Genomic DNA, 23996 nt, shown 5'->3' with positions numbered 1-23996 from the left:
TAACCCCGAAAGCTTGTGAGTCTATTATCAAATAAATCGGTTGGACTAAAACCTGGTGTTGTCAGACTTTTTACTGTGTTTACGCCAGTCCAACGCCGGCATACCCACATCAAGTTTCTTAACCCCATTCTCCTGCCTTTTCCCTGTAACCTTTGATCTCCTCATCAATCAATAATCTATCTACCTTTGTCTTAAATACACTTATGACCTGGCCTCCACTGCCTTCTGTGGATGGATTGAAATCCATCTGTCACAGTTTTGTCCATTCTAGTCCATCAATATCTTTGTAATTTTATGCTATCATCTACACTGTCCACAATGCCATCTAACTTGTGCCTTTAGCAAATTTAAATACACGACTTTCTATGCTATTATCCAAATTGTTAATAAATAATGTCAACAGCAGAGGTACCAACACAGATCCTTGTGGACATCACTAATCACATCCCGCAAATTTGAGTACCTACCCATTATCCCTACTTTGTTGCCTGCCACTCAGCCATGTCAGTAATTCGCCTTCAATTCCGTGGGCATCTACCTTGGTTAACAGTCTCTTCTATGGGACTTTATCAAAGCTTCCTGGAAGCCCATATAAACAATATCCATAGATGTTCCCCTGTCCATTACCTTTGTTCCTTAGTTATATTTATGCATACTGCAATCTTATCGTGCTCTTTCTCTTTCCCTCTGTGAAAGTACATATACACAAAACTTTGAAAATCTGGTGGTATGTATGATCGGAAAAGCACAACAGTTCTTCTGCATGATAATTTCTGCCACATAACTAGGTGTACCTGTACCACATGGACTGTAGTGGTTCAAGAAGGCAGTTCACCATCACCTTCTCAAAGGGCAATTATAGCTGAGCAATAAATGCTGGCCTAATCCCATGAATGAAAAAAGGTTGAGTTTTAAACATAGCTAAGTTCCCGTCAAATGTAACTTCTAATAACGTTTGTTGTTTCTTGATCAGACAAACGTACCAAACTACAGGAACAGCAGATACAGTGAGACAGCAGTTAGGATCACGGTTTGCATGGGCTTTGTCTGCTGCTCAACCTCCATCACTATCTACCTCAAAAGGCCTTCCAAACTCTATCACTCGCAATATGTCAAGAATGAGACGTGAAGGAGAACTGGACTGTGAGTATTCAATAGCATCTTAGTTTGTTGGTCAATCAAAATGAAAGAGGTTTCCAGAACAGTTGTCCAAATTACGTGGTCATTGTCAAATTGAAGTTTGTGATTTTGCTATGTCCAAATTGGCTGCATTGTTTCCTATATTACCGCAAGTGTGACTGCACATCTGAAGTATTGCATTGGCTGTAAAACACTTGGAAAGATCCTTTCTTTTCCTTGATTCCAGTGGTAGTTGTGTTGCTCCTGTTGGCTTACAAAGAACTTGGTCATTATTGCTTGTATCATAAGATGGAAAAGTTTTTTAATTCCCAGTTATTTGCCTTATGTTCCATGATGTTCCCCACGACCTTGAATATGTCAACAACTATTTGGTGACTTAGTTCCATTTGAGTACATGTTGTGGTCATACTCGTCTATAATTGGCAAACTCTTCTTTGGTTAATTAAATTACCAGTTGGTGTCTTTTGAATTGAAAGGCTCTTCCTTGAGTTTCTTAATTTCTTCTCAGCCAAGGAATATTTCCCATCCTCTCATCTTCACCTCATGAAAGGCGAGAGTGCTTGACTCTGAAAATTGCCTGCAGAGTTCTGAGCTGCATTATTACCTGTAACTGGGAAGATACATGTTTCCTATACCTCAAAGACTTTAGGAAAACCAGTAGCTAAATTGGCAGAAGAATTTTTATACAGTGAAAACAAAGAGAGGCTTGTACTTATGTAGTGCACTTCACAGCCATTGGATGTTCTGAAGCGAATTGTGCCCAATTAATAACTTTTGAAGAGTAGTCACTGTTGTAATGTAGGAAACATAGCTGCCAAATTGTACCCAGCGGGCTCCCTTAAACAGCGATTTGATAATAGCCAGATAATGTTTATGGGATTTTGGTTGATTGTTCAGGGCACTGGGAAGAACAATACCTGCTGCTTTTTGAATTGGTGCCATGAAATCTTCGTTTATCTGAAAGTGCAGTCAGGGCCTCAGTTTAATATAGAAACAGAAAGCAGTGTAGGTTATTCGGCCCCTCAAACCTGCCCGGCTATTCACTTTGATCATGGCTGATCATCAAATTCAATACTCTGATTCCCCCCTTTCCCCCCATATATCTTGATCTCTTTAGCTCCATGGGCTACATCTAATTTTTTCTTGAAATCAGACTATGTTTTGGCCTCAACTACATTCTGTGATAGTGAATTCCACACATTCACCATCCTCTGGGTGAAGAAATTTCTCCTCATCTTGGTTCTAAAAGGTTTACCCCCTTATCAAACTATGACCCCTAGCCCTAAGCTATGCCCACCATCAGGAACATTCTTTCTGAATCTACCCTGTTTGACTTAAAGCGGTTCCCACTGTTGCCTCACAGTGCCAGGGACCCAGGTTTCATTCGCAGCTCGGGTTATTATCTGTGCAGAGTCTGAACGTTTTCCTCATGTCTGCTTGGGTTTCCTCTGTGTGTCCTAGTTTCCTCCCACAGTCTGAAAGACATGCTGGTTAGGTGCATTGATCATGCTCAATTCTTCCTGAGTGTACCCAAAGAAGCGCCCGAGTGTGGTGACTAGGGATTTTCACGGTGGCTTCATGAAAGCCTACTTATGACAGTAATAACTAAATAACTCTATTAGAATTTTCTAACTTCCTATGAGATCCCGTCTCATTCTTCTAAACTCCAGTGAATATAATCCTACACAACTTAGTCTCTCCCCACATGACAGACCTGCCATCCCAGGAATCAGACTGGTAAACCTTCACTATAATCTCTCTATAGCAAGGACATTCTTCCTCAGATAAGGACACCAAAACTGCACACGATACTCCAGGTGTGGCCTCACCTCAACATATACAATTGCCGTAAAATATCCCTATTTTATCCTAAATATCCCAAACCCTGTTGCTATGAAGGCCAACATACCATTTGCCTTCTTTATTGCCTGCTGTACCTGCGTGCTTACTTTCAGTGACTGATGCACAAGGACACCAAGGCTTTGCCGAATATCCCCCTCTCAATTTAAGCCCATTCAAATAATAACCTGTCTTCCTATTATTGCTACCAAAGTGGATAATCTCACATTTTATTACTGCATCTACCATGCATATGCCCACACTCACTTGCCTTGGTGATTATTTTCCAAACGTCGCTGGATTCCGGGGAAGTGCCGGAAGATTGGAAAACGGCTAATGTTACGCCGTTGTTTAAGAAGGGTGCCAGGCAAAAGGCGGGGAATTATAGGCCGGTTAGTTTAACGTCTGTTGTAGGAAAAATGTTAGAATCCGTGATCAAGGAGAAAATAGCGAGGCATCTTGAGGAGAATTGTTTGGTAGAGCAGACGCAGCACGGTTTCGTTAAGGGGAAGTCGTGTCTGACGAATTTATTGGAGTTCTATGAGGATGTGTCTAGGGCGGTGGATAGAGGAGAGCCGGTGGATGTGGTGTTTCTTGATTTTCAGAAGGCGTTTGACAAGGTGCCTCACGAGGTTATTTCAGAAGGTCAGGGGGCATGGAGTTGGGGGTAGGGTGTTAGCGTGGATAGAGGATTGGCTGTCGAATAGGAGGCAGAGAGTGGGGGTCAATGGGTGCTATTCGGATTGGCGGTTGGTGACTAGTGGAGTGCCCCAGGGGTTGGTGCTGGGGCCTCAGCTATTTACCATTTATATAGATGATCTGGAGGAGGGAACCGAGTGTATGGTGTCGAAATTTGCTGATGACTCCAAGATTGGTGGAACGGCAAATTGTGCAGAGGGTGTGGAGAGTCTGCAGAAGGATCTAGATAGGCTGGGCGAATGGGCCAGGAACTGGCAAATGGAATTTAATGTTGGCAAATGTGAGGTTGTCTACTTTGGTAGGAATAATGGTAGGAAGGACTATTACTTACGTGGCGAAAAACTGCAGCATGCGACGGTGCAGAGGGACCGCGGGGTCCTTGTGCGTGAGTCACAAAAACCCAGCCTGCAGGTGCAGCAGGTGGTCAGGAAGGCAAATGGGATGCTGGCCTTCATAGCGAGGGGGATTGAATATAAAAGTAGGGAGGTCTTGCTGCAGCTGTATAGGGCACTGGTGAGGCCGCAGCTGGAGTACTGTGTGCAGTTTTGGTCGCCGCCCTTACGCAAGGATATTTTGGCCTTGGAGGGGGTGCAGAGGAGGTTTACTAGGCTGATTCCGGAGTTGAGGGGGTTGAACTATGAGGAGAGGCTGAATAAACTAGGCTTGTACTCGTTAGAGTTTAGAAGAATGAGGGGAGATCTCATTGAGACGTATAAGGTGATGAATGGGATGGATAGGATAGAGGTGGAGAGACTCTTCCTGCTCAGAAAGGATAGTAGGACTAGGGGGCACAGCCTCAAGATAAAGGGGGAGCGTTTTAGAACGGAGTTGAGGAGGAACTTCTTCACTCAAAGGGTGGTGAATCTCTGGAATTCTCTGCCAGTTGAAGTGGTGGAGGCTACCTCGCTAAATATTTTTAAGACGCGGGTTGATGGGTTTTTGATAAGAGAGGGGATTAAGGGTTATGGGGAGAGGGCGGGAATGTGGAACTGAGCCACGACAGATCAGCCATGATCTTATTGAATGGCGGGGCAGGCTCGAAGGGCCAGATGGCCTCCTCCTGCTCCTATTTCTTATGTTCTTATGTTCTTCACTCAAAGGGTGGTGAATCTCTGGAATTCTCTGCCTGTTGAAGTGGTGGAGGCTGTCTCGCTCAATGTTTTTAAGACGCGGGTAGATAGGTTTTTGATAGGCAAGGGGATTAAGGGTTATGGGGAGAGGGCGGGAATGTGGAACTGAGCCACAACAGATCAGCCACGATCTTATTGAATGGCGGGGCAGGCTCGAGGGGCTAGATGGCCTACTCCTGCTCCTATTTCTTATGTTCTTATGTTGTTCAAATCACACTGAAGCACCTCTGCATCCTCCTCGCAGCCCACCCTCCCACCCAACTTTATATCATCTGCAGATTTGGAGATAACGTATTTAGTTCCCTCTTCCAAATCATTCATACATAATGTGAACATCCTTGTGGTATCCCACTAGTCACTGCCTACCAATCAGAAAAAGACCCGTTAATGCCAACTCTTTGATTCCTACCTGCTAACCAGCTTTCTATCCATTTTGATTCATAACTTGTAAACCATGTGCTTTAACTTTACGTAGTAGTCTGTTTCGTGAGACCTTGTTGAAAGCCTGCTGAAAGTCTGAACAAAGCATATCCACTGGTTCTCCTCGGTCGACTCTACTAGTTACATCCTAGCATTTATCATGGGAGATTTTAATCTACATATCAATTGGTCAAACCAGGTCAGTCAAGGCAGCCTTGAAGAGAAAGAGTTCATAGAATCCGCAATAGTTTCTTTGAACAGTATGCAATGGAACCTACAAGAGTGCAAGCTATCCTAGATTTGGTCCTGTGTAATGAGACAGGAATAACTAATGATCTTATAGTTAGGGGGCCTCTCGGAAGAAGTGATCACAGTATGGTTGAATTTGAAGTACAGGTGGAGCGTGAGAAGATAAAATCCAATACCAGTGTATTGTGCTTAAACAAAAGAAACTACAATGGGATGAGGGAGGAGTTGGCTAAGGTAGACTGGGAGCAAAAACTTCATGGTGGGATAGTTGAGGAACAGTGGAGGACTTACAAAGCAATTTTTCATTGTACTCCACAAAAATATACACTACTGAAAAGGAAAGACTGAGAAAAAGAGATAATCAGCCATGGATATCTAAGGAAATAAAGGAAGGTATCAAATTGAAAGAAAATGCATACAAAGTGGCAGAGATTAGTGGGAAACTAGAGGATTGGGAAATCTTTAAGAGTCAACAAAAAGCCACGAAATAAGCCATAAAGAAATGTAAGATGTATTATGGGAGTAAACTAGCTCATAATATAAAAACAGATAGCAAAAGTTCCTACAAATATATAAAAGGAAAAAGAGTGGCTAAAATAAACATTGGTCCTTCAGAGGATGAGAAAGGGGGATGTAATAACTGGAAATGAGAAATGGCTGAGGCATTGAACCGGTATTTTGTGTCGGTGTTCACAGTAGAAGACACAAATAACATGCCAAAAATTGATGACAGGAAGGCTATGGCAGGTGAGGACCTAGAAACTATCATTAGGGACAGGAATGGTAGTTGGCAGTTCCGGGGTATAGGTGTTTGAATATGAATAGGGAAGGCAGTAAAAGAGGTGGAGGAGTAGCATTGTTAGTCAAGGATGGTTATACGGCTGCTGAAAGGCATTTCAAGGGCGATCTGCCTACTGCGGTGATATGGGCTGAAGTTAGAAATAGGAAAGGATCGGTCACGTTGTTAGGAGTTTTCTGTAGGCCCCCAAATAGTAATAGAGATGTGGAGGAGGAAATGGCAGAGCAGATTATGGATAGGTGTGGAGGTCACAGGGTAATTATCATGGGTGACTTTAAGTTTCCAAATGTTGATTGGAACCTTTATAGGTCGAATAGTTTGGATGGGGAACTTCTTGTACTGTGTGTGCAGGAGGGTTTCCTGACAGAAGATGTGGATAAGCCGATAAGAGGTGGGGCCACACTCGACTTGGTACTGAGTAATGAACTGGGCCAAGTGTTAGCTTTGTTTGTGGGAGAGCAGTTTGGAGATAGTGATCACAATTCAGTGTCCTTCATTATTGCAATGGAGAGAGATAGGGTCATGTGGCAGGGCAAGATTTATAATTGGGGCAGGGGTAATTATAATGTGATTAGGCAAGAATGAGGGAGCATAAGGTGGGAACAGAAACTGTCAGGTAAAGGCACAAATGAAAAGTGGAGCATGTTCAAGGAACAAATACTGCGTGTACTTGATAGGTATGTCCCTCTCAGGCAGGGAGGAAATGGCCGAGTGAGGGAACCATGGTCACAAAAGAAGTTGAATGTCTTGTTTGGGGGAAAAAGGAAGCGTATATAAGGATGAGAAACCAAGGTTTGGTTGGGTCGCTTGAGGGTTGCAGGGTAGCTAGGAATGAGTTAAAGAAAGGGCTTAGGAGAGCTACAAGATGTCCTTGGGTTGGATAAAAGAAAACCCCAAGACCTTTTACTCTTATGTGAGAAATAAAAGAATGACCAGGGTGAAGTTAGGGCCGGTCAAGGAAAGTAGTGGGAACTTGTGCATGGAGTCAGAAGAGATAGGTGAGGCATTGAATGACTACTTTTCTACAGTATTCACTAAGGAGAGGGGCCATGTTTTTGAGGATGAGAGTGTGATCCAGGCTGATAAGATGGAGGAGGTAGATGTTCTGAGGGAAGATGTATTAGCAATTTTGAAAAACCTGAGGGTTGATAAGTCCCCTAGGCCAGATGGGATAGATCCTATGATACTTTGGGAGGCAAGGGATGAGATTGAGGAGCTTTTAGCTTTGATCTTTGGGTCTTCACTGTCCACGGGGATTGTGTCAGAGGACTGGAGAGTGGTGAATGTTGCTCCTGTCTTCAAGAATCTTATAGAGATTATAGATCTTATAGAGACTTACAGGGGATCTTATAGAGACTTACAAGATAATGAAGGGCTAGATAGGGTAGAGGTAGGGAGATTCTTCCTGCTTAGAAAGGATAGCAGAACTAGAGGGCACAGCCTCAAAATAAGGGAGGGGGGGGGCCATTTAAATCAGAGTTGAGGAGGAACTTCTTCACTCAAAGGGTGGTGAGTCTCTGGAATTCTCTGCCCATTGAAGTGGTGAAGGCTACCTCGCTGAATATATTTAAGTCATGGGTAGATAGGTTTCTGATAGACAAGGGAGTTAAGGGTTATGGGGAGAAAGCGGTAAAGTGGAACTGATCCACTTCAGATCAGCCATGATCTTGTTGAATGGCGGGGCAGGCTCGAAGGGCTAGATGGCCTATTCCTGCTCCTATTTCTTATGTTCTTATGTTCTTAGAAAGGAAATAGGAATGGTAATTATAGGCCAGTTAGCCTTACTTCGGTGTCAGTAAGTTCGTGGAAAGGGTCCAGAGGGATAGGATTTGGAAAGATGCAGCTTAATCTGGGATAGTCACCTTGGTTTTGTGAGAGGTAAGTTTTGCCTCACAAACTTGATTGAATTCTTTGAGGAGGTAACTAAATGTGTAGACAAAGGTAGAGCAGTTGATGTCATGTACATGGATTTTAGTAAGACGTTTTTAAGGTTCCCCATGATAGGCTCATGAAAAAAGTAAGGAGGTGTGGGATAGAAAGAAATTTGGCCGATTCGATAAGTAACTGTCTATCTCATAGAAGACCGGGTAGTGGTGGAGGGAAAATTTTTCAGACTGGAGGCCAGTTACCAGCAGTGTACCACAGGGAACAGTGCTGGGTCCTCTGCTATTTGTGATTTTTAATCAATGACTTGGACGAGGGGCTGAAGGGTGGGTTAGTAAATTTGCTGATGAACCAGGATTGATGGAGTAGTGGATGAGGTGGAAGGCTCTTGTAGGCTGCAAAGAGACACTGATAGGATGCAGAGCTGGGTCAAAAAGTGGCAGATGGAGTTGAACCCTGATTAGTGCAAGGTGATTCATTTTGGTGGGACAAACTTGAATGCAGATTACAGGGTCAACAGCAGGGTTCTGAGGAATGTGGAGGAACAGAGAGATCTTGGGGTTCATATCCACAGATCTCTGAAGGTTGCCACTCACGTGGATAGAGCGGTGAAGAAAGCTTATTGTGTGTTAGCGTTTATTAACAGGTGGTTTGAGTTTAAGAGTCGTGGAGTTATGCTGCAACTATACAGGAACTTGGTGAGACCACATTTGGAATATTGTGTGCAGTCCTGGTCACCTCAGTATAAGAAAGATATGGAAGCATTGGAGAGAGCGCAGAGGAGATTTACTAGGATGCTGCCTGGTTTGGAGAGTAGGTCTTATGAGGAAAGGTTGAGGGAGCTGAGGCTTTTCTCTTTAGAGCGGAGGAGGATGAGAGGTGACTTATTAGAAGTTTATAAGATGATGAGGGGGATAGATAGAGTGGATGTTCAGAGACTGTTTCCTCTGGTGGATGTAGCTGTTACTAGGGGGCATAACAAGAAGGTTCGTGGTGGGAGATATAGGAGGGACGTTCGAGGTAGATTCTTTACTCAGAGAGTGGTTGGGGTGTGGAATGCATTACCTGCTGTGATAGTGGAGTCGGACACTTCGGGAACTTTCAAGCGATTATTGGATAGGCACATGGGACACACCAGAATGATCGGGAATGGGATAGCTTGATGTTCGGTTCAGACATGGCTCAGCACAACATTGAGGGCCGAAGGGCCTGTACTGTACTGTACTGTTCTAAGTTTTACGTTCTATTTATCATGAAAGAGTACAATTGGGCAAGCTAATGGGGCTAAAGATAGACAAGTCACTTGGTCCTGTTGGAATGCATCCCAGGGTACTAAAAGAGATGGCGGGGGAAATAGCAAATGCATTAGTGGGTAATTTACCAAAATTTGCTGGACTCTGGGGTGGTTATGGCAGATTGGAAAACAGCAAATGTGACACCTCTGTCTGAAAAAGCAGGTAGACAAAAGACAGCTAACTATAGGCTGGTTAGCTTAACTTCTGTAATAGGGAAAATGCTTGAATCTATTATTAAGGAAGAAATAGCGAGACCTGTGGATATAAATTGTTCCATTGGTAAGATGCAGCCTTGGTTCATGAAGGGCGGGTCATATTTGACTAATTTGGTGGAATTCTTTGAGAACATTACATGCGCAGTGGACAGTGGGGAACCTGAGGACGTGGTGTATCTGGATTTCTAGAAGGCATTTGATGAGATGCCGCATCAAAGACTGCGACATAAGATAAAGATGCACAGTGTTACGGGTAATGTATTAACATGGATAGAGGATTGGTTAACTAACAGAGAGCAAAGAGTGGGGGTAAATGAATGTTTTTCTGGTTGGCGATCAGTGACTCGTGGTGTTCTTCAGGGATCAGTGTTGGAACGCAGTTGTTTATGATTTACATAGATGGTTTGGAGTTGGGGACCAAGTGTAGTGTGTCAAAATTTACAGATGAGACTAAGATGTGCAGCAGAGCAAAGTGTGCAGTGGACGCTGGAAGTCTGCACAGAGATATAGATAGTCTGAGTGACTATCTATGGTCTGGCAGATGTAGTACAATGTTGGTAAATATAAGGTCATCTATTTTGGTAGGAATAACAGCAAAATGAGCTATTATTTAAATGGTAAAAAATTGCAGCATGCTGCTATGCACAGGGACTTGGGTGTCCTTGTGCAAGAATCACAAGGAGTTGGTTCGCAGGTGCAGCAGGTAATTAAGAAGACAGATGAAATTTCCTCGTTCATTGCTAGAGGGATGGAGTTTAAAAACTGGAGATTATGTTGCAGCTGTATAAGGTGCTGGTAAGGCCACATGTGGAGTACTGTGTACAATTTTGGTCTCCCTGCTTGAGAAAGAATACACTTGCACTGGAGGGGGTGCAGAAGAGATACCCTAGGTTGATTCCAGAGTTGAGAGGATTGGATTATGAGGAGAGACTGAGTAGACTGGGGCTATACTCATTGGAATTCAGAAGAATGAGGGGAGATCTTATAGAAAGATATAACATGATGAAGGGAAGTTGTTTCCCCTGGTGGGTGAAACTAGAACTAGGGGGCATAGCCTCTAAATAAGGGGGAGCAGATTTAGGACTGAGTTGAGGAGGAACTTCTTTACACAAAGGGTTGTGAATCTGTGGAATTTCCTGCCGAATGAAGCAGTTGAGGCTGCCTCATTGAATGTTTTTAAGGTGAGGATAGATAAATTTTTGAACAGTAAAGGAATTAAGGGTTACGGTGAGTGGGCGGGTAAGTGGAGCTGAGTCCATGAAAAGATCAGCCATGATCTTATTGAATGACAGAGCAGGCTCGAGGGGCCAGATGGCCGACTCCTGCTCCTTGTTCTTATGTTCTTACACTCAGAGAATTCCAATAGATTTGTCAGGCACGATTTCCTTTTGTAAATCCATGCTGACTTTGTCTGATTATACCACCGCTTTCCAAATGCTGAGTTATGAAATTCTTGAAAGTGGACTCTAGCAAATTCCCAGTTAGGATCACTGGTCTATAATTGCTTGTTTTCTCTCCACCTCTCTTTTTGAATATCGGGTTTACATTAACTACCCTCCAATATGAACAAACCAATCCAGAGTCCAAAGAATTTTTTCGAAAGTTTCAATGTTTAAAGTTTTAAAGCTTAGTTTTAATGTTTTTACAGTTTATTGATGTGTCACAGGTAGATTTGCATTAACGCTGCAACGAAGCTACTTTGAAAACCCCCTAGTCATCACACTCTGGCGCTTGTTCAGGTACACTGGGGCAGAATTTAGCATGGCCAATGCACCTAACCAACACAGCCTTTGGACTGTGGGAGGTACGCGGAGGAAACCCACGCAGACACGGGGAAGATGGGCAGATTCTGCACAGACAGTGACCCAAGCTGGGAATTAAACCCGGGTCCCTGGTGCTATGAGGCAGCGGTGCTAACCACTGTGCTGCTGGTGAGTTTTGGAAAATAACCACCAATGAGGTTTCTCGGGCCACTTCCTTAAGTACTCTGGGATGAAGATGATCAGGTCCTGAAGATATATCCACTTTCAGTCCCATCAATTTCTTCAAAATATCTTATCCAAAAGCTGGCACCTCCAATAGGTTAGCACTCTCTTGGTCCTGCACTGAAGTTCAGTCTAGATTTCTGTTGCTCAAGTTCTCCAGTAACTCGGGTAAGTGTACTGTCAACGCCAGTGGAGAAAAGCTGCTGTTCTCAGCAACGTTGAGTATCCTGGCCAGATATCTGCAAATCAACCCATCTGTGTAATGCCCAATGTTTACAGCTGTCTTCCATATCTTGGCTTTTGTTGATGTGGATCCTTGATAGACTTCACCCTTTTCAAAGTTCATCATTTGAGCTACTCCCAGGCTGCATATAGAATGCTGAAAGGTATGTTAACTTGCCAAAGCTGCTAATTGGTACCTGTCAATACACCATGTGACTATATCCATTGTTTAATTTTAAACACAGCTTGCTGAAAGAGAATTGCTTAAAGTTACAGTCCTGATTTGTCGTATTCTTCTTCAGCATCTACAGATGTGACAGAGGCAACACTGGTCAGAGATATTCTATATGTTCTCCAAGGAATTGATGGAAAATGTATCAAAATGTGTAATTCTGAAAACTGCTATAAAATTGATTCCAAGGTAATTTATCTTAAATGAGTAATTTAAATAAATATTTGGCAATTACATATGCACAGTCATCTTTTATTTTCCTTTCTCTAATCCATTATTGAAAAGAATTGTAGAATCCAGTGAAGGATAAGAAAAGCATTTGTTGTCTTCAGAATGATAAATGTTTGGGCTGAGGGTGATTTAATTGTTTATACATATTTAGGGATGAATGGCCTGGAAATGGACAGCACAATTAGTCAACATTGTCTATTACAAACCAAATAATTAGCTCCATTATCCAGCCAGCTAATCATTGCACAAAAGTAGTTCAAGAACGTGAGAACGAGGAGCAGGCCATTTGACCCTTTGAGCCTGCTCTGCCATTCAGTACGACCATCGCTGATCTTGTCGTGAACTCACCTCCGCTGAGCCACCCACTCTCCATAACCCTTAATTTCTTTAATGTTCAAAAATCTATCTATCTTTGCTTTAAAGACATTTAACGAGGTTGCCTTAACTGTTTCACTGGGCAGGAAATTCCACAGATTCATAACCCTTTGTGCGAAGAAGTTCCTCCTCAACACAGTCCTAAATCTGCTCCCCCTTATTTTGAGGCCATGCCACCTAGTTCTAGTTTCCCTGCCAGTGGAAACAACCTCCCTGCTTCTATCTTATCTATTCCCTTCATAATTTTATATGTTTCTATATTCTGTTATTGTCCGTCTCTGCCCTAAGAAAATGTAATTTCTGCTGTTACCGCCTCTAATATTTGATGTATATACATATATTTAGAGTGTCCATGCTTCCCCCCCACCCCCAACCTTTTTTGAACACTTATTTGAGAGTGGTGTGGTCAGAAGGACCCAGGTATCTGAAGCATCGCTAGCATGTTGTAATTTTTTATTCTAATTGTGGAGCACTATGGAGCAATTTTTTTTGTTCAGATCGCGAAATAGATGAATCGTGAGGTTGTCAGAAAACAGCTTATTTTAACTGGCCAGCAAAATCAAGGCAGCCGGATTTAGTCTAGCAGCAATCACCATTAACTACAGGGATTCAAACAGCGCTGGAGTTGATCTGTAATGACCTGAAGAAATGTCTAGTTCTATAAGTGTGTTGAGTTTGAAAGCGGGCCGCATGTAAAATTTAGCACAAGTGCCTCTAAGAGTTGAAAATGTGTCTCTTTAACCTTAGGGGTAAAGAGATGGCTGTTCTATCATTAGAACACTGGAAATAAAATTCTTAGTGTCACTTGGAATGCAGAGCAGCTGCATTTTGTACCAGGCTTTTGCAATGTAAGAGTTTTGTTTATTTCATTTCCTGTTGAGAATGTAGCTCAGTCGCCTTGAAGATTTTAAAATTTAGCATAGCTGCCTTGAAGATGTGAAAATTTAGCGTATCTGCCACAAAGATTCTAAAATGTAGCATAGCTGCCCAATGATATGTATAATTTGCTCAATGTGGTCTTAACTGGAGAAAGTTGGCGAAAGAGTTGGCATCAGGTTATATGATTAGCCTGGTTAATTGTACTAGTAGTATGTGAACCACTTATAGACCGGTGCTTCCATCAGAGACTCTTGTACCTTGTATTGGTCTGTACTGTAGGCTGAATTTCGTCCTCTGGAGCACCTTAGATTCCTTCATTCAGCATTTTGGTTAACCACTTGCCCAACAGAGACTCATCTTCTGAATCATTTATCTCATGGAGCGCCATCATTATCTCCTCACCTGGTTTCCATTCCTGTGTCTGTTCATTGGACTGCACTGTGGGGTCTGCATTTGAATATAAGGTTCAGGGGTCCTTCATCCTTGTGTCCCAGTCTAATTAATCTACGTGTCTGGTCCCTTATCTACGTGGAGGATGCAGCATCGGGTGTCTCCATCAAAATAACCAGGTGTCGTTTAATCAGGGCCTCACTGTTGGGTCTGGGGCTGTTAAGGCTTATGTTTATAGGGGAAATAATGCTGAGAGGGCCAATATCTGGCAAGTTGCGCCAGTCCTCTAGGATGCGCAAGTCTCCTGTTATGTCTGGGTCTATCAGTACCCCTAGGGGCACTTCAGGTGTAGATGAGGCTCTGGGCTGTAGTGTGGTAGGGGTAAGGGTCTGGTCTGAACCTGAAAGCGGATGAAAAGGTGTCCGAGGAAATACATTTCCTGGAGAGGCCATTCTGGTCGCCTAGTGTCATCCTCCGCTATCTCTAATGAGAGGTAGTGGAAGTGAATATTCTTGAGTCCAGTCAGCTTTCAGTTGAGTGCCGTGGATCCAACCACGTCAATCAATGTAAGACTTTATACATTGAGGGGCTTATTTTGTTGGTGATGGTGTGCGGACCTGCATATCTTGGGCACAAGAAAGAACTGGGGTTGTAGAGGGAAATCATCACCTGCTGGCCAACTGTATATTCTAGCAGCTGTACCCTTCCATTGAAATATGCCTTGCTCTGTTTCTTTTCGACTCCTAATCGGACAGCCGCGGCTAACTGGGCTGCTTTAATGTTTTTGGTTATCTGCTGGACGGCTTTCTCGTGGGTTAGCGCTCTGATAGCAGGCTCAGTTAAATCAAACCCAATAAGTATTCAGCTCCACTCGTAAGTCGACCAGTCATTGATGTGTAAAGGGGTGAATCCTGTAGAACTGGAAACGGTGTTAGGTACCATCATGAGGGCAAAGGGAAGTACTGTATCCCATGTCATTTTGTTTTTCTTGCACCATTTTTCTAATGACCCCTTTAACATTTGGTTCATGCGCTGTACGATTCCACTGGATTGCGGATGGTGGGCAATACGGAATTTCTGCTTGATGCAAAACTTAGCCATAACGTTCTGCATCACCCGCTCAAATGTGTCCCTTGGTTGAACTCTATGCTGCGGGGAAGACCCCATCGTGTTAACACCTGCTGGGCTAATACCTTTGCAGTGGCCTTAGCTGTGTTGGATCTAGTGGGGAATGCCTCAACCCATTTGGTGAAAGTGTCTATTATTACCAGGATTTAAATCCATTTCTACATGGCGGCAGTGGGCTGATATAATCAATTTGGAGATTTGTCCATAGGCCTTCTACTGGGCGTGTGTGTCTTAGCTCTGCTTTTCTGCATACCTATCAGGGTTGTTCTGGGCACAGATTAAATAATTGTCAATATAATGGGCAACGTCATTGTGCAGTTCGGGCCACCAACATAATTCTTTTAATTGCTCGATTGTTGTCTGTATGCCCTGATGGCCATGTCTGTCATGGTACTGGGAGATGAGCTGATTTCTGTCCTGGGTAGGGACTACTTATGTGTCTGCCTTTAATATCAAACCATCCTGAATCCGTATTTTGTCTTTCCATTTCTCATATGGGGCTGGGTAGACTCCGTCTAAAATTTGTTTTAGGGAACCGTTGGTGCACTGCGCCTGGACCAGATCGGCTATATTAGTTTGGCAAATGGTCACAGTGTTTACTCGGTCTCCTACAGGTGGCTGCCAAAACTGTCCTGTACGAGCACCGGCTTTGGCTAGTGCATCAGCCTTACAGTTACTAGATGGGGAGGTCCTATGGTGGCTTCTAACCTTAATAATTCCATATGTGTGCCCAGTAGGGGCTTTCCGTCTGCAGATACGAAGCCTCTGGCTTCCCATAACGGTAAGAATTCAGTCAGGCTGTTGCACACGTACAAACTGTCGGAGTGTATATTGGCAGGGATTGGAAATAGGTCTAGGTGGCTCGCTGCGTATGTGACTGCTGCTAGTTCGGCAGCTTGAGCGCTCAGATGGCTGGGTAGTTTGAGGGCGAGTTCTATTAGTGGCTGTCCCTATTGATTTTGAACATAAATGCCACATGCTGTGATTCTGGTCCCATCCTCTATGGTGGGTGAACCGTCGACATAAATTCTCATGGCTGAGTCTGTCCGTTGGGTGGGTGTCTGTTTTGTCCCTGATCGTCTCTCCTGTTGTTTTAGGATAAACGGACCTGTGGAGTCCTTTGTGGCTATAACCTGCCACACATGTGGATCTCCCCCATAATTTAAATTATCTGCCAGGAACATGGGCATTTTAGTTCGCTTTACGGCAATATCCCTACCTTGCAGTACTAGTGTCCAATGGGCAGCGCGGACCTGGCTTACTGAGCCACCTTTAAAGTGGCCATCCAGCAGAAGCTAGTTTGGGGTGTGTTCAGTGAGGATGGTTATTGGGTTCAGCCCAGTGATATAAGTGAAATGCTGCACAGCCCAAAATACCCTGAGCAGGTGTTGCTCACACCCAGAGAAGTCCTGTTCAACTGGGTTTAAGACTCATGAGGCGTAGCCTATTGGGCTTAGTCTACCATGTCTTTCTTGTAATAGTACTGCTGAAAGTGTGTGGTCAGTGTCTGCAACTTCTAAGGCGTATGGTAGATCGGGATCAGGGACGAGTAAGGCTGGCGCAGTGGCGAGAGCGTGCTTTAAATCGGTTACTGCAGCTGTGTGCTGTACAGTCCACTTCCAGATTGCGCTTTTCTTTAGCAATTCATAAAGTGGGGCTGTCTTGTTGGTGAAGCTGTCTTTATGGTTCTGACAGTACCCTTCTAGACCTAGGAAAGATCAGCGAGCACGCACACCTCAGGCAGTAGAAAGTGCACAATGGAGTCTGACCTTTTCTGTTCAATTTCCCTCTTCCCATGGGCAATCACTGTACCTAGGTATATAACCTTGGGTTGCAAAATTTGGGTCTTTGTCAGATGGACTTTGCAGCCTAATGAGTGGAGCAATGCGAGTAATTCATCCAGCAATGTTATCTGCTCCTCATTGGTGTTAGTCTGTAACAATGAATCATTTACATATTGGACCAAGCACTCAGGTCGGGAAAACTTTTCTAGTCCGGTAGCTAGTCGCCTGTGAAAGGTGGACGGAGAATTATGGAACCTCTGTGGTAGGCAAGTCCAAGTGTATTGCTATCCTTGGAAGGTAAAGGCAAACTTGTACTGGCAAGACTGATATAAAGGGATGGACCAGAAGCTGTTACTAATAGCTAGTACCGTGGAAAACTTTGCCTGGGCTCTCTGTCTCATCATGGTGACAGGGCTTGTGGCAACTTTGGGAGTCTTGAGTGGGGTAACCTTATTTAACTCCCTGTAGTCAACCGTTAACCTCCACGATCCATCTACCTTCTTCACGGGCCATATTGGCGCATTATTTGTGGATGCTACTTGTCTCAACACCCCCTGCTGTAGTAGACTCTCAATTACTTTGGCCACCTCTCCCTCTGCCTGTCTGGCAAAACCGTATTGTCTCTGTGGTTTTGGATCCGGCCCTTCAATTAACATCTCCCCAGGTATCTGGCCACAATCATGTTTATGCTGCGCAAACACCGCATTGTTTCTTTGAAGCATCTCCCTGATGGCTGGATCTCTGCTAATTGTTAAAGGATCAAACCAGAATTCCCCTATTGTGCTAACTGAGCATATGAGCATATGTCCTGACTGGAATGATTGATAGTGCTCTGCTAATTGTAACCATCTGCCAAATGTATCGATTAGCTGGATCGAATGAAAAGTTACATTTATTCATATAATTGGACCCGAGGATGTGTTCAGCGCTTGGGAGAAAGTCAACTAACACCAACAGATAGTCACACACCATGTTACTTAGGTGGACCTGTTCAGGGCTTGTAATGTGTCCCTTCTGCATGTGTCCTGTGAATCCACTGAGTGTAATTGTGCCCTTAGTTGGCCAATGGATGTCTTTTTTTTTTATTTTGATGCATTTAGGTTAGTTCTGGAGCCTCTGGTATCCCAAAGGAAATCTACAAAGGAATTGCTAAAGAGAAACGCAACCTGGAAGTGGACTGTGCAGCACACAGCTGCAGTAACTGATTTAAAGGACGCCCTCACCACAGCACTATCCTTACTAGTCCCTGACCCAGATCTACCTTAGAAGTTGCAGCCACCAACCACATATTACAAGAAAGACATGGTAGACCAAGCCTGGTAGCCTATGCCTCATGAGTCTTAGACCCAGTCAAACAGGGCTTCCCTGGGTGTGAACGACACCTGCTCACGGCATAAGGTGGCCTCTTACCTTGCTGTTAACTAGGGGTCTCCCTATGCTGTCCCACCTGGTGCTACAGATCCAGGTTGGGGAGGCAGGGCACTGTCAACCTAAGTTCCATGGGCAGGGACTGTTGGATACAGTGGGCTTGTGCTTACGATATGCCGGGACATTCCATTGGTGGTGGGTGGTGTTCTGTCTTGTACCAAGGAGCTGCCTTAACTGGTGGAGCCGGTGGTCCTGGCGGTCTTGGGGACCGTGTATATGGTGGTGGGTGTCTCCTACAATCTCAAGCAAAGTGTCCTGGCTGCCTGCAATTAAAACATGCCGCTCTATCTCTCCCTGGGGCTGCTGTGTAAGGTGGTGCTGTGCCTCTCTGATATTGGTGATCCGTTCTACCCTTGTTTCTCTATGCTGGACCCTGGCTAGCCCTCATCAGAAGCATTCTTGCCTCCCTTTCTGACCATGACATTGGAGCTCCCTGAATTTCCTGTTCCCAGACTCGAGCTAAGCGTCGGAGAACCCATGCTTCATTGTGTGTGGTCTCTGTGGGCTCAAAATTAGCGCAGGCTTTCTTGCCTTCTTTGTGGTTTTTGAGACTAATGTTCCAGCCCATTTGGATGAATCAGCTTCATTCAATCTAGCCCAATCTAATTCCCCATTTACTCCCATGAAGTGGATCCATAAAGGACCAGCAAAGGTAGTTGGATGTACCCCTTTCCTCTGTCTACATTTATTTAACCCATCTACAGGATCCCCTTTATTAAGTCCTAATGTGGTCAATATCGCTTCCTTAATTTCGTTTAAGGTTCCTTCCTCACCATTTTGAGGGGCTGGCAGGCAGACCGTATAGACTTGCTTCAGCACGTGACTATCAGCTTCACCTCTTCCCTTTCATCTAGCCCATACATTATCTTCTGCTGCCTAACGTCCTCAAAGAAACTGTGTGGATTAGCCGATGGCTCAAAGATTGTGGTTTTGTTTGCAATTTCAGCCAATGGTGCCACCGTAAACAGAGTTGTGAATGTAACAGCTGGGCTCTGAGACTCTCCTACCCAACGTTCAGTCATCACTGGGTGCATCGGTACTGGAGGTGAATCTGGGGGCACAGTGGGTATGATTTCCCCTGGGAAAGATTGTGTGGACCGCAATCCTCGGTTTGCATAATGTAAAGTTTAGCATTCTCCTTTAAGTCTCCCCAATCCGTATTCTCTATTTCCTCTGCCTCCCAAAGGTACACATAAATCTATTTTGAACCGATAATAGGGACTCCGGCCGTGAAATTTTTCGCTGGCATTTGGAGTGGTCAGCGGTTGCCTGTCTCTGTTCTTTACTGGCTTGATGTCAGCTCGGCTTCACCTTTAGCTAAGACAGCGCACTGGGTGTCTTGGTAGGCTCTGCCATACTGGGTTTGAAAATTGCCCAGATGTAACAAATTTGCCTGGTTGGTTCTCCTTAATTCATTCACCTCTCTGTCCTTTTTGGCTCTTATCTGCTCAATCCTGTCCTGCTCTTTTAGTTTCTTAATCTCCTCCTTTTCGGTTCTTATTTGTTCTGTCCTCTCCTGCTGCTGTTCCCTTAGTTTTTTAATCTCCTCCTTTTCCTCCTGTGTCCACTTCGATTATAGAGACAGATCTTATAGAGACAGACATACAAGATGATGAAGGGGCTAGATAGGGTAGAGGTAGAGAGATTCTTCCTGCTTAGAAAGGATAGCAGAACTAGAGGGCACAGCCTCAAAATAAGGGGAGGGCAGTTTAGATCAGAGTTGAGGAGGAACTTCTTCACTCAAAGGGTGATGAGTCTCTGGAATTGTCTGCCCATTGAAGTGGTGGAGCCTACCTCGCTGAATATATTTGAGTCACGGGTAGATAGGTTTCTGATAGACGGGAATTAAGGGTTATGGGGAGAAAGCGGGAAAGTGGAACTGATCCACTTCAGATCAGCCATGATCTTGTTGAATGGCGGGGCAGGCTCAAAGGGCTAGATGGCCTACTCCTGCTCCTATTTCTTATGTTCTTAGAAAGGAAATAGGAATGGTAATTATAGGCCAGTTGGCCAGTTCTTATGATTCCTCCAGTTCCTCACGGACTGTATTTAATTCCTTTCCTTCCCTAGCAGCTGTCCTAAGTACCTCTCAATGGCAGTTTCTTTCTTACTTTTGTCTGTCCGTTTTCCCTGAACGTAAGAACATAAGAAAGTTCCTTAGGTCATCCCAATACTTCTGCACTAGGGATCCCGGTCCCCTCTCAGTATTGGCACAAGGTTCTGCCCATAGAAGCCATCCTTTCTTCTTAATAAATTCCCTAATGTTGCTTCCCATATGGGACGCTTCTCTGTCTCTGTGGTGTTTCCTGCCATTCTATATTCAATAACAAGGGGTAGGGAGCTGATCGGACTGTGGGTACGGCTTTGGGCTATGTTCTGGTCTTAATCCCTCCGGATTCTAATGTAAACCTTATGGTACTTGTTAGTAACAATGCGTGCACAATGAACAATTTTTCGAAAGCAGTTATTTGTCCAGTAAGGAGTTTACACCTGCTGGTTCTGAGTTTTAAATAATCATTCAATATAGATTCCGCGGAATTTGATATCGGAGCAACAAAGTTACTTCTTGTTGATGTCCCGGTGCAATTGCCAATTGTTGTGCCTACTGCACAGTCTGTCTTAATCCTTATACGGTGGACAAATAACTGCGAGTAGACGTCTTGTTAGTTCAACCAATGTTTATTTAAGACACACAATCAATAATCACCCACCCAACCAACAATAAGTTATCTTACAGAAAATACTAGAATTCAAGTCCAGTACAAGACCTTGACTTAACTTTGCGTGACTGGCAAGTACCCAAGCAGATATTGGCCTTTATCTGTGTGCTGGTCTCGGTCATCCTTTGCGTAGTCTGGTCCTTTGGGCTGGTCTGGCACTCTGGCTCTGGTCTTCTTTCCGTCTCGGGTGTGGTGGCTCTCCTCATGCTGGTCATCGTTGGCGATGGTCACTGTTGTTGTAGCCCCTTCGTGGGGTCAGAGGGAGAGAGAGAAATTCTTGGTAGTGCAACACCCTTTATACCCCCTTAGGTTTTACGCCCCTTTTGGCCGTTGCCAATCAATCAATCAGGACTTGATCCCCCTGATCGATAAAGTCCAATTGGGTGCTGCCACACCAGTTTCTGGGTGTCCCCAACGGCCATGTCTGCAGGTGCTGGAGGCACATAGGGTTCACATCTCCCTCCCAAATAAGGGGTTACGGCACCCTTATGTCTGGTAAACAGCACATATTGACCAGAAAGTCTCTCTTCTCCTGAAGATGACCCATATCCTATGTATTCACCTGTATGGATTGCAGCCTGCTTATCTTTTAGGCTGCAGCTGTCGTTTTAGTTCTTGCCCAATTGTCCCAGAGTGCTTTACAAATCACCATTTTAGGTGGCCTGTTTGGCCACACCTTTTTGTGGCTTTCTGTTGACTTTTAAAGATTTCCCAATCCTCTAGTTTCGCACTAATCTTAGCCATTTTCTTTGCATTTTCTTTTAGTTTGATACCCTCCTTTATTTCCTTAGATATACATGGCTGATTATCTCTTTTCCTACAGTGCTTCCTTTTCACTGGTATGTATTTCTGCTGTGAAAAATCGCTTTGAAAGTCCTCCACTGTTCCTCAATTGTTGCACCATAAAGCTTTTGCTCCCAGTCTACCTTAGCCAGTTCCACCTTTAACTCCATTGTAGCCTCCTTTTGTTTAATAATACCAGACACTGGTATTCAACTTTACTTTCTCATGCTCTAACTGTATTTTAAATTTAACGGTACTGTGATCGCTTCTTTCCCAGAGGATCCCTATCTGATCGATCATTAATTATCCCTGCCTCACTACACAGGACCAAATCCAGAATAGCTTGCTCCCTCGTAGGTTCCATTAGATATTGTTCGAGGAAACTATCACAGGTACGTTTATGAACGCCTCCTTAAGGCTGCCTTGACTGACCTGGTTTGATCAATTGACATGGAGATTAAAGTCACCCATGATAATTGCCACACCACTTTTACATGCATCAGTTATTTCCTTGTTTATTGCTCGCTCCACCATGATATTATTTGGCAGCCTTTTTCTTTATATAGACTATGCCTATCAGTAACTTTTTCTCCTTACTACTTCTATTTCCAGTACATTGAATTCAACCCTTTCCTCCAAAGAATCTATATCATCTCTCACTACCGCACTGATATCATCCTTAAATATCAGAGCTACACCACCTCCTTACCTTCCTGTCTGTCCTTTTGAACAGTCTGATATCCCTGGATATTTAACTCCCAGTCATGACCACCCTGCAATCTCTGTAATGGCCATTTAATCATATTTGTGATGATTTGTGCCATTTCGAATGTCATGAGCATTTAGGTAAAGTGCCTTTATGCTAGTTTTTATACCTTCTTTTTGAATCCTAACCCCTCCATTAATAACATCTCAAGGCCATGTTTTATTTCCTTTTTGCCATTCTAAGCTCACTAGGGCTCTGCTTTTCTCTATTTGCATTAGGACATATCAGCAAAGTTTGTTTAAATATACAATATGAAAAACGAGTCTTGTGCCCAATTCCATTCTAGTCCCAAGCCTCTTGGCAGCAAATATCAGATCATTCTAAAATCATTCTATCCAATATTTATCTCTCAAACAATACCATCAAAAGTACCAGATTAATTTGATATTCTTGTTGGTGGAGCATTGGATGGAAGTTGGATGGGGTGCCTACAAAACAATTGTAACGATAATTCAAAATGCTATAAAGTGTCCTGAGGATGTGAAGGGTATTGTATAAAACTGAGTTGTTTCTTCACTGGTGCTTTTGCTAATTAGGACCCACTGCTCCTGGAAGAGGGAGAGCAGCAGCAGTTGATTCTGCCAGTATAATCTGGTTATGTTCTTGGCTGGTGCCATTCTGTTGATCGAATCAGTGATGGTGGAAGGTTGTAAAGATTGAACTGATTGGTACAATAATAAGTGCATATTTAATAGTACTTTTAATGATGGCTATTTCAGAAAGAGCAATCATCTGACTTCTGATATATGTTTTGGATTGCTTCCAAAAAGGTTGTTGATTTAATCTCTAAACGAATGAATGCTGTTGTCAGAATGCATAATTATCTTTAGGTTTGAGCCAAAACCAATGTAAATATACCCACCTCTTGCGGGTAAGCAATGTTCTGGATACAAACTATGAATTTTTATTTAGTTGCCAATATTGCCACTGCCATACGATAAGAAATAGTTGTTGATTTACTAATTTATTCAGTCTTTCTACATTCAAATGACTATTTTGGTAACGTCTTGTGTTATGTTGTGGCACTTGTACTCCAGACTGTTTTCTTTTGTGTGAATGTATTTTGAGTGTATGGCTGGGTGGAAGCATTGTTGCAGAGTTTGAGTGCCCAAGGTGTTGCTGGCTAGATCAGCATTTACTGCTCATCACTCATTGCCTTTGTGGAGGTGATGAAGAGGTGACTTTTGGGATAGCTGCAGTTCATGTGAGATTTTAAAAAAGCTTCTTTATTGAATTTAGTTTGATAATTCCCACCTTCGAAATAGTTGGTCAGAGCTACTGGCAACTGTGCTACAGGCAAACACTAGAGTAAACTAATGTTTACTCTAAAATTTGCACAGTAAACTCGGCAGTAACTGGTAACATTACAGGAGGAGGATTTTAGCAAGAAGCCAGATTTCTTG

At 43.7% G+C, this 23996-nt stretch overlaps 1 protein-coding gene across 1 annotated transcript in view; it reads left to right on the top strand.

Annotated features, from left to right (window-relative positions):
• Positions 1-23996, top strand: part of tubgcp3 (tubulin gamma complex component 3) — a 130710-nt gene that overhangs the window by 32897 nt on the left and 73817 nt on the right. Inside the window, exons 6-7 of the mRNA XM_080182694.1 lie at positions 974-1143; positions 12180-12298. Coding sequence (XP_080038820.1) covers positions 974-1143; positions 12180-12298 — 289 coding nt within the window. The remainder of the gene's footprint in view (positions 1-973; positions 1144-12179; positions 12299-23996) is intronic.

The sequence above is a fragment of the Carcharhinus amblyrhynchos genome, unplaced genomic scaffold, assembly GCF_965287045.1.
Source record: "Carcharhinus amblyrhynchos unplaced genomic scaffold, sCarAmb.v2.hapA scaffold_80, whole genome shotgun sequence".
Classification (NCBI taxonomy): domain Eukaryota; kingdom Metazoa; phylum Chordata; class Chondrichthyes; order Carcharhiniformes; family Carcharhinidae; genus Carcharhinus; species Carcharhinus amblyrhynchos.
The sequence above is the reverse complement of the archived record's forward strand: the minus strand, read 5'-3'. Positions and strand labels throughout refer to the sequence as shown.